At 49.9% G+C, this 16,484-nt stretch overlaps 1 protein-coding gene across 1 annotated transcript in view; it reads left to right on the top strand.

Moving 5' to 3' along the window:
• Positions 1-16,484, top strand: part of BCR (BCR activator of RhoGEF and GTPase) — an 84,191-nt gene that overhangs the window by 21,519 nt on the left and 46,188 nt on the right. The window contains exon 2 of the mRNA XM_063913047.1: positions 4,542-4,708. Coding sequence (XP_063769117.1) covers positions 4,542-4,708 — 167 coding nt within the window. The remainder of the gene's footprint in view (positions 1-4,541; positions 4,709-16,484) is intronic.

The following is a 16,484-nucleotide window of genomic DNA, read 5'->3' as shown; positions in this document are numbered from 1 at the left end:
GGAATTATTTGGGGTCGGTTTATCGGATTTGGTGGCCACGGCAACAGCCGGGAAATCCACCTTTTTACCTCAGGTCACCTCCCAGCAGAAAAAGACGCAGTCTTTTCAGCCGCAGTCCTTTCGTTCCTATAAGAACAAGCGGGCAAAAGGACATTCATATCTGCCCCGAGGCAAAGGAAAGGGTAAGAGACTGCAGCAAGCAGCTCCCTCCCAGGAGCAGAAGCCCTCCCCGGCTTCTGCAAAGGCCTCAGCATGACGCTGGGACCTTACAAGCGGACTCAGGGGCGGTGGGGGGTCGCCTCAAGAATTTCAGCGCACAGTGGGCTCACTCGCAGGTGGACCCCTGGATCCTGCAGGTAGTATCGCAGGGTTACAGGTTGGAATTCGAGACGTCTCCCCCTCGCCGGTTCCTAAAGTCTGCTTTGCCAACGTCTCCCTCCGACAGGGCGACGGTATTGGAAGCCATTCACAAGCTGTATTCTCAGCAGGTGATAGTCAAGGTACCCCTTTTACAACAGGGAAAGGGGTATTACTCCACGCTATTTGTGGTACCGAAGCCGGACGGCTCGGTAAGACCTATTCTAAATCTGAAATCTCTGAACCTGTACATACAAAAATTCAAGTTCAAGATGGAGTCACTCAGAGCAGTGATAGCGAATCTGGAAGAAGGGGACTTTATGGTGTCCTTGGACATCAAGGATGCTTACCTCCATGTCCCAATTTGCCCTTCACACCAAGGGTACCTCAGGTTCGTGGTACAAAACTGTCATTATCAGTTTCAGACGCTGCCGTTTGGATTGTCCACGGCACCCCGGGTCTTTACCAAGGTAATGGCCGAAATGATGATCCTTCTTCGAAGAAAAGGCGTATTAACTATCCCTTACTTGGACGATCTCCTGATAAGGGCAAGGTCCAGAGAACAGCTGGAGGTCGGAGTAGCACTAACTCAAGTAGTGCTCCAACAGCACGGGTGGATTCTGAATTTTCCAAAATCCCAACTGATCCCGACGACATGGCTTCTTACGAAGCGATTCCATTCAGCAGATTCCATGCACGAATTTTTCAGTGGGATCTGCTGGACAAGTGGTCCGGATCGCATCTGCAGATGCATCAGCGGATAAACCTGTCGCCAAGGACAAGGGTGTCTCTGCTATGGTGGTTGCAGAGTGCTCATCTGTTAGAGGGCCGCAGATTCGGCATACAGAACTGGGTCCTAGTGACCACGGATGCCAGCCTGAGAGGCTGGGGAGCGGTCACACAGGGAAGAAACTTCCAGGGCGTGTGGTCAAGCCTGGAGACGTCTCTTCACATAAATATACTGGAACTAAGAGCAATCTACAATGCTCTAAGCCTGGCAAAACCTCTGCTTCAGGGTCAGCCGGTGTTGATCCAGTCGGACAACATCACGGCAGTCGCCCACGTAAACAGACAGGGCGGCACAAGAAGCAGGAGGGCAATGGCAGAAGCTGCAAGGATTCTTCGCTGGGCGGAAAATCATGTGATAGCACTGTCAGCAGTGTTCATCCCGGGAGTGGACAACTGGGAAGCAGATTTCCTCAGCAGACACGATCTTCACCCGGGAGAGTGGGGACTTCATCCAGAAGTCTTCCACATGATTGTGGTCCGTTGGGAAAGACCAATGGTGGACATGATGGCGTCCCGCCTCAACAAAAAACTGGACAGGTATTGCGCCAGGTCAAGAGACCCTCAGGCAATAGCTGTGGACGCTCTGGTAACACCATGGGTGTACCAGTCAGTGTATGTGTTCCCTCCTCTGCCTCTCATACCCAAGGTACTGAGAATTATACGGCAAAGGGGAGTAAGAACGATACTCGTGGCTCCGGATTGGCCAAGAAGGACTTGGTACCCGGAACTTCAGGAGATGCTCACGGAAGATCCGTGGCCTCTACCTCTAAGAAGGGACCTGCTTCAGCAGGGACCTTGTCTATTCCAAGACTTACCGCGGCTGCGTTTGACGGCATGGCGGTTGAACGCCGGATTCTAAAGGAAAAAGGCATTCCAGAGGAAGTCATCCCTACCCTGATTAAAGCCAGGAAGGAAGTGACTGCACAACATTATCACCGCATTTGGAGAAAATATGTTGCGTGGTGTGAGACCAGGAAGGCCCCCACGGAGGAATTTCAACTGGGTCGATTCCTACATTTCCTGCAAACAGGATTGTCTATGGGCCTCAAATTGGGGTCCATTAAGGTTCAAATTTCGGCCCTGTCGATTTTCTTCCAGAAAGAATTGGCTTCAGTTCCGGAAGTCCAAACTTTTGTCAAAGGAGTACTACATATACAGCCCCCGGTTGTGCCTCCAGTGGCACCGTGGGATCTCAAGGTAGTTTTGGATTTTCTCAAATCCCATTGGTTTGAGCCACTCAAATCGGTGGATTTGAAATATCTTACATGGAAAGTAACCATGCTACTGGCCCTGGCTTCGGCCAGGAGAGTGTCAGAATTGGCGGCTTTATCGTACAAAAGCCCATATCTGATTTTCCATTCGGACAGGGCAGAACTGCGGACGCGTCCTCAGTTTCTCCCTAAGGTGGTGTCAGCGTTTCACCTGAACCAGCCTATTGTGGTGCCTGCGGCTACTAGCGATTTGGAGGACTCCAAGTTGCTGGATGTTGTCAGAGCATTAAAAATATATATTTCAAGGACGGCTGGAGTCAGGAAGTCTGACTCGCTGTTTATACTGTATGCACCCAACAAGCTGGGTGCTCCTGCGTCTAAGCAGACGATTGCTCGTTGGATTTGTAGCACAATTCAACTTGCGCATTCTGTGGCAGGCCTGCCACAGCCTAAATCTGTCAATGCCCACTCTACAAGGAAGGTGGGCTCCTCTTGGGCGGCTGCCCGAGGGGTCTCGGCATTACAACTCTGCCGAGCAGCTACGTGGTCAGGGGAGAACACGTTTGTAAAATTCTACAAATTTGATACCCTGGCTAAGGAGGACCTGGAGTTCTCTCATTCGGTGCTGCAGAGTCATCCGCACTCTCCCGCCCGTTTGGGAGCTTTGGTATAATCCCCATGGTCCTGACGGAGTCCCCAGCATCCACTTAGGACGTCAGAGAAAATAAGAATTTACTCACCGGTAATTCTATTTCTCGTAGTCCGTAGTGGATGCTGGGCGCCCATCCCAAGTGCGGATTGTCTGCAATAATTGTACATAGTTATTGTTACAAAAATCGGGTTATTATTGTTGGGAGCCATCGTTTCAGAGGCTCTTTTCGGTTATCATACTGTTAACTGGGTTCAGATCACAAGTTGTACGGTGTGATTGGTGTGGCTGGTATGAGTCTTACCCGGGATTCAAAATCCTTCCTTATTGTGTACGCTCGTCCGGGCACAGTATCCTAACTGAGGCTTGGAGGAGGGTCATAGGGGGAGGAGCCAGTACACACCACCTAGTGGTCAAACTTTTAATTTTGTGCCCTGTCTCCTGCGGAGCCGCTATTCCCCATGGTCCTGACGGAGTCCCCAGCATCCACTACGGACTACGAGAAATAGAATTACCGGTGAGTAAATTCTTATTTTTTTCTTTTAGCACATTTTATACCTGCAATAATTGATGCAGTTACATTCAGTCTCTGCATCAGTACCAGAATCTTTTCGCTGAAGGCACTTTCTTACCTCATTGATGCTGAAAACTTCACGCGTAGACTTTCCTTTGTTTTCCTTCTTTTGTTTCCATTTAAAGTAGCTTTCCAGATGGCTTTAATGTATTGGTTTTTACCTGCTTTTCAATTTGTGTTTCTACATTCTATTGCTTGATATTTCTGGCTATATTTGTGTTTGAATTTTTTTTTTGTTTTTGTTTTAAATGGCATTTTTTTAGGCATAGTTATTTACTTTACCTTTTGCATTTGCCAAAAAACAACTGTAATTGATAATATACTAACCACTTCAATAAATGCAAAGGGGAGCAAAGATAAAGTAATATATGAGTCACAGAGTTCTGAAGAAAAAAACTTCTATCTAAAGGTGCGTACACACGGTGCGACGGGGTGTCGCGGCCGATACTGACTATATTGTGCCCGTAGGCATGTAGTCAGTATCGGCCCTGCCTGCACCCACTATATTTTCTTGCAATGCCGATCCCACGGGACCGCGCATCGGCATCGCAAGCTTATATACACGGTGCGATATGCACTATGTTTCCGTGCGATATGGACTATATAGTCCATATCGCACGGAAAATTGCACTGTGTGTATGCACCTTAAAGCAATTTGTGCCAACCAGCACACCAAGTGCTTCTGTCTGTTATTCTCCCCTAACAAAGTTAGTAAATTCTTATGCTGTTGGGCAGGCCTGGCCAACTTGTAGCTCTCCAGCTGATGTGAAACTACACATCCCTGCATGCCCTGCCACTGTTTAATCATTCCCTAATAGCAAAACTGTGGCAGGGCATGCTGGAACAGTTGGTGAGCCACCGGTTGGCCAAGCCTTCTATTGGGTATTCATCAGATGTGCAGATTATTTTTACATCCCAAAATGTTGTTATTCATGTGCCTTTTCTGATTTCTCTCCTTCAGATGCACCGCTTTGCAGGACACCTCCAGGAAGTACTGAAGAGCAAAGGACACAACATGACCTTATGCCCTATATTGATGACTCGCCAAGCTCCTCCCCTCAGCTCAGTGCTAAGAGCCGTAGCAGCAGAGACACCCTATCCTCTGCGTCTCTGGAATCCAGCAAATCCGTGAGTAGGCATAATAAAGGCATGCTATAATAAGTGGGGAGAAGACATTATGGGACAGGCTGAATGATCTGTGCAGACACATAGCCTTTATACAGAGATCTACATACAATACACAGCCTCGAAAATTACTTATACGTCAAATTTGGTGTTTTCCTTTAAATCATATGTTCCTGTGATTGAAATCATGTTCATTGATACAGGCTGATGTCTGTGGTGGTCACTATGTTTAATGCAGTGATGAGCATCATATAATTTATACATTATATATTTCTCTTGCATCCATAAGGGATATTGGGGAGACTTAGTATGATGGGGTATAGGAGCCGGTGCACTTTAAATTTCTTCACTGGGTGTGCTGGCTCCTCCCCTCTATGCCGCCTCCCACAGGCAGTTTAGAAAAAAAGTGCCCTCAGGAGAGGATGCACATCTCTAGCTCCAGAGTTTTTCTTCATTTTATTTGAAACTTTTGTTTATTTTGGTATGCTGTTTGGGCAACAGCATACCTGCACCGTGGGAGTTAGGGGGCGGGTGATCACCGGCCTTGCGAGTTGTCAGAGCCGCTTCCCCGCTGCAGGACCACCGTCCTAAGAGGTTGTTTGTTCAGCGGGGCACTGCGCCTTAGCTGTCGCAATCGCAGCACGCATAACAATAGCCTGAAGGTGACGACAGTGGTGAGTACAAACCAAGGGCCCCGCTAGGGGAGTCCTCCGGTTCAAAGTGCGACTGACACGCAGGGGAGGCATACGGGACCCTCCTGGGGGGGCCCGCTATTGCCCCCTGTGTACACTGGCTAGCGGTGGCTTAAACTAGCACTTGTGTGATGTTTTTAAGCTTTTTGGGAGACATTGCCAGTATAAAAAACACTGTAGCTCCGGCGCCATTGGGGGGGTGGGGGTGGAGCTACCTCAGAACGCGACCAGCGGTATTTTGGCACCTTCCTCTGTTTACAGCAGCAGCAGGCACACACAGTTCCTCCTGACACTCAGAAAACGCTGGAAAACTGGTACAGGGTGTAGCAAAGAGGGAGAGCCGCTATTGGCCCTCATTCCGAGTTGTTCGCTCTTTATATTTTTCTCGCAACGGAGCGATTAGTCGCTAATGCGCATGCGCAATGTCCGCAGTGCGACTGCGCCAAGTAAATTTGCTATGCAGTTAGGTATTTTACTCACGGCATTACAAAGTTTTTTCTTCGTTCTGGTGATCGTAATGTGATTGACAGGAAGTGGGTGTTTCTGAGCGGAAACTGGCCGTTTTATGGGTATGTGCGAAAAAACGCTACCGTTTCTGGGAAAAACGCGGGAGTGGCTGGAGAAACGGAGGAGTGTCTGGCCGAACGCTGGGAGTGTTTGTGACGTCAAACCAGGAACGAAACTGACTGAACTGATCGCAGTTGCCGAGTAAGTGTGGAGCTACTCAGAAACTGCTAAGAAGTGTCTATTCGCAATTTTTCTAATCTTTCGTTCGCAATTTTGATAAGCTAAGATTCACTCCCAGTAGGCGGCAGCTTAGCGTGTGCAAAGCTGCTAAAAGCAGCTTGCGAGCGAACAACTCGGAATGAGGGCCATTGTACATAATCTGTGTCCTATAAAGGATAGTAATCATAGGTGTTTCACTGTGATATAACAGCTTACAGCCTCACTGGGGCTGTGTAGCTGGGGTGTGCTGATCTCCTCTTTCTATCTCCCTCTCGCATACAGTAAGGGCAGGCTTCCTAAGTTATTACTGACTGTGTGTATGTGTATGTGATTGTGCTTTACCGTGAGCATGGGTAAACACAAACTATGCAGTGTATGCCACACCAGATTCTCTCCCTTATCATCTGATTCTGTATCATGTGAACAATACAGCCAGTCTTCACAACTCAATGAGGGGGCTGGAGGAGAGGGTCAAGAGACTTCCTGTCTAGGTGCCATTAAAACTATGATGTCTGATATGTCATCACAACTCACTGCTAATGCTCAAAAAACTCAGCTACAGTAACAGGCTGTTGCAGACCTGGCTGCCAGGGCAGATGTTACACAGCCCCCCTCTCTAACTTAGGACCACAAAAGCGTTGTTTACCTGCCTTACTCTCTGATTCAGATGATGAGATACAGGAGGACAGGGAGGACATGGATCCCGTTAGTGGGTATTCCACTTCTGCTCAGGGTATTGAACCCCTCATTCTGGCTATACGGGACATGTTAAAACTCCCTCTAGAAGATGCTGCGTCACAGCAGTCGTTTTTTTCCCCCACAGACCAAGCCTAATGTCACTTTCCCTGATTCTGCAGAGTTAGAGGACCTGTTTAAGTTACCCTGGAAAAATCCAGACAAAAAATACCAAGTGTCAAAAAGATTTCTGCACACTTTCCTATTTGCTCCTGAAGGTAGGAAATTCTGGGAAGAACCCCCGGGGGTTGACGTGTCAGTCTCTCGACTATCTAAAAAGGCGGTGCTGCAGGCCCTGGGCTCCTTTACCATAAGGACCCTGGGGACAGAAAAATAGAGACTACACTAAAGTCTATCTACACAGCAGTAGGTGTAGCGGGTTGCAGGATGACCCATGCCATTCATACGTGGGCTACTCAAATTCAGGAGGGCCTCTCCAGGGATATGCCTCTGGTCACTACGGTGACTCTCCTGAAGCATATTCAGGACACTGCACGCGTCCTGTGTGACTCGCTCAAGGAGATGGGCAATATTAATGCTAGGACTTCTGCCATGGCTTCAGGAGATGGTTCACATGGTTCTCTGACCTGCTTGAATATCCATCCAACTTTGTATAAGATTGTTGGGGAAGATGGTTGCCTCAGACGAGGAGATCCAATATGGGAGGTTCCAGTCCAGAACATTTCAATTGGATCTCCTGAGCAAGTGATCCAGATCACATCTTCAGATGCACTGGATGAGACGGTTGTCACTTCAGGCCAGGATTTCCCTCCTGTGATGGCTGCAGTCTTCCAATCTTCTGGAAGGCCGGAGTTTCGGGATTCAGGATTGGATCCTCCTCACGACGGATGCGAGTCTGAGAGGATGGGGAGCTGTCATCCAAGGGGCTCAGTTCCAGGGCAGGTGGTCAGCCCACGAAGCCCTCCTTCCGATCAACATTCTGGAACTTCGGGCGATCTACAATGCTCTGCTTCAGGCCTCTCCAATACTCAGGGATCACGCGATCCAGGTACAGTCGGACAACGCCACAGCAGTGGTGTACATCAATCAGCAAGGAGGGACAAAAAGTAGGGCCTGCATGCAAGAGTTGTCAAAAATACTCCTCTGGGCAGAAAGAAATGCAAGAGCAATGTCAGCAATCTTCATTCCAGGAGTAGACAACTGGGAAGCGGAATTCATGAGTCGTCGCGATGTCCACCCGAAAGAGTGGAGGCTCCACCATCAGGTGTTTCAGCAGATCATCGACCGGTGGGGCTGCCCACAAATAGACATGATGGCTTCTCGACTCAAGAAGAAGCTTCTTTGGTATTGCTCCCAAACCAGGGACCTTCAGGCGAGGGCAGTGGATGCACTGACGTCGCCTTGGCCTTACCGGCTGGCCTATCTGTTTCCTCCGATTCCATTGCTCCCAAGGGTGCTCAAGCGAATCAGGAATCAAAGAGTCCAGGCAATTCTAATTGCCCCGGATTGGCCTCGGAGGGCGTGTTACGCGGATCTTCTGGACATGTCCGTCGAAGACCCTTGGCCACTACCACTAAGAGGAGATCTTTTTCAACAAGGACCGTTCGTTTACCTGGACTTACGGCGGCTTAGTTTGACGGCATGGAAGTTGAGCGGAACATCAAAACTCACCAGGGCCTTTTCAAAAAGGTTATTGCTACCATGGTTCAGGCCAGGAAACCTGTGACATCAAAACACTATCATCATATCTGGAGGAGATGTGTCTTGGCGCGAGGAACTGCCTGCGGAGTTCCACTTGGGAAGTTTCCTCCGTTTCCTGTAGACTGGTGTGAATAAGGGTTTATGTCTGGGTTCCATTAAGGTCCAGATTTCAGCCCTCTTAATTTTCTTCCAGAAGAAATTGGCAGTATTGCCGGAAGTTCAGACCTTCTTGCAAGGAGCACTTCACATTCAACCTCCTTTTGTGCTGCCCACGGCACCCTGGGATTTGAATGTGGTGTTGGAATTTCTACAGTCCTCCTGGTTTGAACCTCTGATGACGATAGAAGACAAGTACCTCACGTGGAAGACGGTGATGTTACTAGCCCTGGCTTCTGCTAGGCGTGTCTTGGAATTGGGGGCCTTATCGTGTAAAAGCCCTTACTTGGTCTTCTATGAGGACAGAGCGGAGCTCAGGACTAGGCAGCAGTTTCTGCCGAAGGTTGTCTCGGCGTTCCACCTGAATCAACCTATTGTGGTTCTTGCAAGTTCTGGCACTTCTGCTCCTCCGGAAGGCATTGGATGCTGTGCGAGCCTTGAAGATCTATGTCAAGAGAACGGCTTCTATCAGAAAGACGGATTCCTTGTTCGTGCTCTATGAAGCGCAGAAAAAGGGTTACCCTGCTTCTAAGCAGTCCATTGCTCGTTAGCTTAGACTGACTATCCAACAGCCCTATGTGTGGGCAGCCTTGCCTGTTCCTAAGTCTCTAAGGGCCCACTCTACAAGATCGGTGGGGTCTTCCTCGGTGGCTGCCCGTGGAGTCTCGGCCTTGCTGTTATGCCGAGCTGCTACCTGGTCGGGGAAGAACACGTTTGTTAAGTTCTACAAGTTTGATACCCTGGCCAAAGAGGATACCCAGTTTGGGCAGGCGGTGCTGCAGCAGTCTCCGCACTTTCCAGCCCATTCTGGAAGCTTTGGGACATCCCCATTGTACTAAGGGGGTCATTCCGAGTTGATCGCTCGCTAGCTACTTTTTGCAGCCATGCAAACGCATAGTCGCATAGGTCTGAACTTACTCAGCCGCTGCGATCACTTCAGCCTTTTCGGTCCCGGAATTGATGTCAGACACCCTCCCTGCAAACGCTTGGACACGCCTGCGCTTTTCCATCTACTCCCTGAAAACGGTCAGTTGACACCCACAAACGCCTTCTTCATGTCTATCTTCTTGGGATCGGCTGTGCGAATGGATTCTTCGTTAAATCCATCGCCCAGCAACGATCCGCTCTGTACCCGTATGAAGCGCCTGCGATTGCGGTGCATGCGCAGTAGTGACCTGATCATTGCGCTGCGAAAAACGGCAGCGTGCGATCAGGTCGGAATGACCCCCTAAGTCTCCCCAATATCCCTTATGGATGCTAGAGAAAATAGGATTTTAATTACCTACCGGTAAATCCTTTTCTCATAGTCCATAAGGGATATTGGGCGCCCGCCTCAGTGTGTTGACTTTTCTGCAGGTTGTCTTTTCTGTAGTTACCTGTTCAGCTGTTGCTGTTTGGTTACCAGCCGTTGCTGGTTGTTTAATGTTCGTGGTGTGCTGGTGTATAAATCTCACCACTCATTGTTGTTATATTCCTTCTCTCATGTATGTCCTTTCTCCTTCGGGCACTGTTTTACCTATAACTGCCTGAGGGGGCATAGAGGGGAGGAGCCAGCACACCCAGTGAAGAAATTTAAAGTGCACCGGCTCCTTTGGACCCCGTCTATATCCCATCATACTAAGTCTCCCCAATATCCCTTATGGACTACGAGAAAAGAATTTACCGGTAGGTAATTAAAATCCTATTTCTCTAACGTCTTAGTGGATGCTGGGAACTCCGTAAGGACCATGGGGAATAACGGGCTCCGCAGGAGACTGGGCACTCTAAAGAAAGATTTAGTACTATCTGGTGTGCACTGGCTCCTCCCTCTATGCCCCTCCTCCAGTTAGAATCTGTGCCCGGACAGAGCTGGGTGCTTTTAGTGAGCTCACCTGAGCTTGCTAATAAGAAAGTATTTTAGTTAGGTTTTTTTTTTATTTTCAGAGAGCTTTTGCTGGCAACAGACTCTCTGCTACGTGGGACTGAGGGGAGAGAAGCAAACCTACTAACTGCGGCTAGGTTGCTCTTCTTAGGCTACTGGACACCATTAGCTCCAGAGGGATCGAACACAGGACCTGACCTTGTCGTCCGTTCCCGGAGCCGCGCCGCCGCCCCCCCTCGCAGAGCCAGAAGACAGAAGCCGGCAGAAGCGGAGAAGACATCGAAATCGGCGGCAGAAGACTCCTGTCTTCACATGAGGTAGCGCACAGCACTGCAGCTGTGCGCCATTGCGCCCACACTAACCCACACACTCCGGTCACTGTAGGGTGCAGGGCACAGGGGGGGGCGCCCTGGGCAGCAATTGATACCTCCTGGCGAAAACTGCATATAGACAGTGGGACACTGTTATATGTATGAGCCCCCGCCATTTATTTTACAGAAAATCGCGGGACAGAAGCCCGCCGCTGAGGGGGCGGGGCCTTCGTCCTCAGCACTCACCAGCGCCATTTTCCTGCCACAGCTCCGCTGAGAGGAAGCTCCCCAGGCTCTCCCCTGCAGAATCACGGTAGAAGGGTGAAAAAGAGAGGGGGGCACATAAATTTAGGCGCATTAATCATAATACAGCAGCTACTGGGTAAACACTAAAGTACTGTGTAATCCCTGGGTTATATAGCGCTGGGGTGTGTGCTGGCATACTCTCTCTCTCTGTCTCTCCAAAAGGCCTTGTGGGGGTCCTGTCCTCATTTAGAGCTTCCCCTGTGTGTGTGGTGTGTCGGTACGCGTGTGTCGACATGTTTGACGAAGAGGGCTATGTGGAGGCAGAGCAAGTGCAGTTGACTGACGTGTCGCCGCCGACGGTGCCGACACCTGATTGGATGGATATGTGGAAGGTGTTAAATGATAATGTAAACTCCTTACATAAAAGGTTGGATAAAGCTGATACCTCGGGCCAGTCAGGGTCTCAACCCATGCCTGATCCTACAGCTCAGAGGCCGGCAGGGTCTCAGAAGCGCCCACTATCCAAAATGGTTGACACAGATGTCGACACGGATTCTGACTCCAGTGTCGACGACGATGATGCAAAATTGCAACCGAAAATGACAAAAGCTATACGCTACATGATTATAGCGATGAAGGATGTTTTACACATATCAGAGGTAAACCCTGTCCCTGACAAGAGGGTTTATATGTATGGGGAGAAAAAGCAAGAGGTGACTTTTCCCCCTTCACATGAGTTAAATGAGTTATGTGAAAGAGCGTGGGATTCCCCAGATAAGAAAGTCCTGATTTCCAAAAGGTTACTTATGGCGTACCCTTTCCCGCCAGAGGACAGGGTGCGCTGGGAATCCTCCCCTAGGGTAGATAAAGCTCTCACACGCTTATCTAAGAAGGTGGCCCTGCCATCGCAGGATACGGCCACCCTAAAGGATCCTGCAGATAGAAAGCAGGAAAGTATCCTGAAATCTGTTTATACACATTCAGGGACTCTACTGAGGCCGGCAATTGCGTCGGCGTGGATGTGTAGTGCTGTAGCAGCGTGGACAGATAATCTGTCTGAGGAAATGGATACCTTGGACAGGGATACCATTATGCTGACCCTGGGGCATATAAAAGACACTGTCCTATATATGAGGGATGCCCAGAGGGACATTTGCCTACTGGGCTCTAGAATTAATGCAATGTCAATTTCTGCCAGGAGGGTCCTGTGGACTCGGCAGTGGACAGGTGATGCCGACTCCAAAAAACACATGGAGGTGTTACCTTACAAGGGTGAGGAATTGTTTGGGGACGGTCTCTCGGACCTGGTTTCCACAGCTACTGCTGGGAAGTCAAACTTTTTGCCATATATTCCCTCACAACCTAAGAAAGCACCGTATTACCAAATGCAGTCCTTTCGCGCACAAAGAAGCAAGAAGGTCAGAGGTGCTTCCTTTCTTGCTAGAGGCAGGGGTAGAGGAAAAAAGCTGCACCTTACAGCTAGTTCCCAGGAACTGAAGTCCTCCCCGGCTTCCACTAAATCCACCGCATGACGCTGGGGCTCCACGGGTGGAGCCAGGAGCGGTGGGGGCGCGTCTCCGACATTTCAGCCACCAGTGGGTTCGCTCACAGGTGGATCCCTGGGCTATACAGATTGTGTCTCAGGGATACAAGCTGGAATTCGAGGTGATGCTCCCTTAACGTTACCTAAAATCGGCCCTGCCAGCTTCCCCCATAGAAAGGGAAGTAGTGGTAGCGGCAATTCACAAGCTATTTCTCCAGCAGGTGGTGGTAAAGGTTCCCCTTCTTAAGCAGGGAAAGGGATACTATTCCACAATGTTTGTGGTACCGAAACCGGACGGTTCGGTCAGACCTATATTAAATTTAAAGTCCCTGAACATTTATCTGAAAATATTCAAGTTCAAAATGGAATCGCTCAGAGCGGTCATTGCAAGCCTGGAAGAGGGGGATTTTATGGTGTCTCTGGACATCAAGGATGCTTACTTGCATGTCCCCATTTATCCGCCTCATCAGGAGTACCTCAGATTTGTGGTACAGGACTGTCATTACCAATTCCAGACGTTGCCGTTTGGGCTCTCCACGGCACCGAGAATATTTACCAAGGTAATGGCAGAAATGATGGTGATCCTGAGAAAGCAAGGAGTCACAGTTATCCCATACTTGGACGATCTCCTCATAAAGGCGAGGTCAAGGGAGCAGTTGCGGATCAGCGTAGCGCACTCTCAGTAATTGTTGCAACAGCATGGCTGGATTCTGAATATCCCAAAGTCGCAGCTGTTTCCTACGACGCGTCTGCCCTTTCTGGGCATGATTCTGGACACAGACCAGAAGAAGGTGTTTCTCCCGATGGAAAAGGCTCAAGAGCTTGTGACTCTAGTCAGAGACCTCTTAAAACCGAAACAGGTGTCGGTGCATCACTGCACGCGAGTCCTGGGAAAGATGGTGGCATCGTACGAAGCCATTCCCTTCGGCAGGTTCCATGCGAGGATCTTTCAATGGGATCTGTTGGACAAATGGTCCGGATCGCATCTTCAGATGCAGCGGCTGATCACCCTGTCCCCCAGGGCCAGGGTGTCTCTTCTGTGGTGGCTACAGAGTGCTCACCTTCTCGAGGGCCGCAGGTTCGGCATACAGGACTGGGTCCTGGTGACCACGGATGCGAGCCTCCGAGGGTGGGGGGCAGTCACTCAGGGAAGAAACTTCCAAGGGTTGTGGTCAAGTCAGGAGGCTTGTCTACACATAAATATCCTGGAACTAAGGGCCATATTCAACGCCCTGAGTCAAGCGGAGCCCCTGCTTCGCAACCGACCGGTGCGGATTCAGTCAGACAACATCACCGCGGTGGCTCATGTAAACCGCCAGGGCGGCACAAGAAGCAGAGTCGCGATGGCGGAAGCCACCAGGATTCTTCGGTGGGCGGAGAATCACGTGCAAGCACTGTCAGCAGTGTTCATTCCGGGGGTGGACAACTGGGAAGCAGACTTCCTCAGCAGGCACGACCTTCACCCGGGAGAGTGGGGACTTCATCAAGAAGTCTTCATTCAGATTACAAATCGATGGGAACTGCCACAGGTAGACATGATGGCGTCCCGTCTCAACAAAAAGCTACAACGGTATTGCGCCAGGCCAAGAGACCCTCAGGCGATAGCTGTGGACGCCCTGGTAACACCGTCGGTCTATGTGTTTCCTCCTCTTCCTCTCATACCCAAGGTGCTGAGAATCGTAAGAAGAAGAGGAGTGAGAACAATACTCATTGTTCCGGATTGGCCAAGAAGGCCTTGGTACCCGGAACTGCAAGAAATGCTCACAGAGGACCCATGGCCTCTGCCTCTCAGACAGGACCTGTTGCAACAGGGGCCCTGCCTGTTCCAAGAATTACCGCGGCTGCGTTTGACGGCATGGCGGTTGAACGCCGGATCCTAGCGGAAAAAGGCATTCCGGAGGAAGTTATTCCTACGCTGATAAAGGCTAGGAAGGACGTGACAGCAAAGCATTATCACCGCATATGGCGAAAATATGTTGCTTGGTGTGAGGCCAGGAAGGTCCCTACAGAGGAATTCCAACTGGGCAGATTTCTGCACTTTCTACAGTATAGAGTGACTATGGGCTTGAGGTTGGGATCCATAAAGGTCCAGATTTCGGCCCTATCCATTTTCTTTCAAAAGGAACTGGTGTCTCTTCCTGAAGTTCAGATGTTTGTTAAGGGAGTGCTGCATATTCAGCCCCCTTTTGTGCCACCAGTGGCATCTTGGGATCTCAACGTGGTGTTGGGTTTCCTAAAATCCCACTGGTTTGAACCACTTAAGACCGTGGAGCTAAAGTATCTCACGTGGAAGGTGGTCATGCTATTGGCCTTAGCTTCGGCTAGGCGTGTGTCAGAATTGGCGGCTTTGTCATGTAAAAGCCCCTATCTAGTTTTTCATATGGACAGGGCAGAATTGCGGACTCGTCCCCAATTTCTGCCAAAGGTGGTGTCATCTTTTCATTTGAACCAACCTATTGTGGTGCCTGCGGCTACTCGTGACTTGGAGGATTCCAGGTTACTAGATGTAGTCAGGGCTTTGATTTATGTAGCCAGAACGGCTGGAGTCAGGAAAACTGACTCGCTGTTTATCCTATATGCCCCCAACAAGTTGGGGGCTCCTGCTTCAAAGCAAACCGTTGCCCGCTGGATCTGTAACATGATTCAGCAGGCTCATTCTGCGGCTGGATTGCCGCATCCAAAATCAGTGAAAGCCCATTCCACAAGGAAGGTGGGCTCTTCTTGGGCGGCTGCCTGAGGGGTCTCGGCTTTACAGCTTTGCCGAGCTGCTACTTGGTCGGGTTCAAACACATTTGCAAAATTCTACAAGTTTGATACCCTGGCTGAGGAGGACCTTGAGTTTGCCCATTCGGTGCTGCAAAGTCATCCGCACTCTCCCGCCCGTTTGGGAGCTTTGGTATAATCCCCATGGTCCTTACGGAGTTCCCAGCATCCACTAGGATGTTAGAGAAAATAAAATTTTACTCACCGGTAAATCTATTTCTCATAGTCCGTAGTGGATGCTGGGAGCCCGTCCCTAGTGCGGACTTTCTGCAATACGTGTACATAGTTATTGCTTAATAATGGGTTATGTTATGTTGGCATCCATTGTTGATGCCCTGTTGTTGTTCATACTGTTAACTGGATATGGTATCACAAGTTATACGGTGTGATTGGTGTAGCTGGTATGAGTCTTACCCGGGATTCCAAAATCCTTTCCTTATAATGTCTGCTCTTCCGGGCACAGTTTCCTTAACTGAGGTCTGGAGGAGGGGCATAGAGGGAGGAGCCAGTGCACACCAGATAGTACTAAATCTTTCTTTAGAGTGCCCAGTCTCCTGCGGAGCCCGTTATTCCCCATGGTCCTTACGGAGTTCCCAGCATCCACTACGGACTATGAGAAATAGATTTACCGGTGAGTAAAATCCTATTTTTTATACTGAGCAGTAGGTATATTGTATATAACTGTCAGTGTTCCTTATATTGACAAAGGTGATTGCTAAGGAACAATGGGAGTCATCCTGACCTGATCGCTCGCTGCAGTTCATCGCAGTGCAGCGATCAGGTCAGAACTGCGCATGAGCCGGCACATGGCTGACACCCGACGGCTGTCGTTGTCTAGCGATTGCCTCTGCCTGATTGACAGGCAGAGGCGGTTGCGGGGCGGGAGGGGGCGGCACGATGGCGTTTGGCCGCCATTTTGTGGGCGCAGTCCAGCCAACGCAGGCGTGGCCGGACCGTGTCTCACACGCAGCCGCTGCGACACGGGCAGAGATGAGTAACTCCCGGCCAGCCGCAGGAGCTGCGCTGGCTGGGAGTTACTCTTCAAGTACAAAAGTATCGCCAATGTGCGATGCTTTTGTACTTG

The sequence above is a fragment of the Pseudophryne corroboree genome, chromosome 1 (genome assembly GCF_028390025.1).
Source record: "Pseudophryne corroboree isolate aPseCor3 chromosome 1, aPseCor3.hap2, whole genome shotgun sequence".
Lineage (NCBI taxonomy): Eukaryota > Metazoa > Chordata > Amphibia > Anura > Myobatrachidae > Pseudophryne > Pseudophryne corroboree.
The sequence above is the reverse complement of the archived record's forward strand: the minus strand, read 5'-3'. Positions and strand labels throughout refer to the sequence as shown.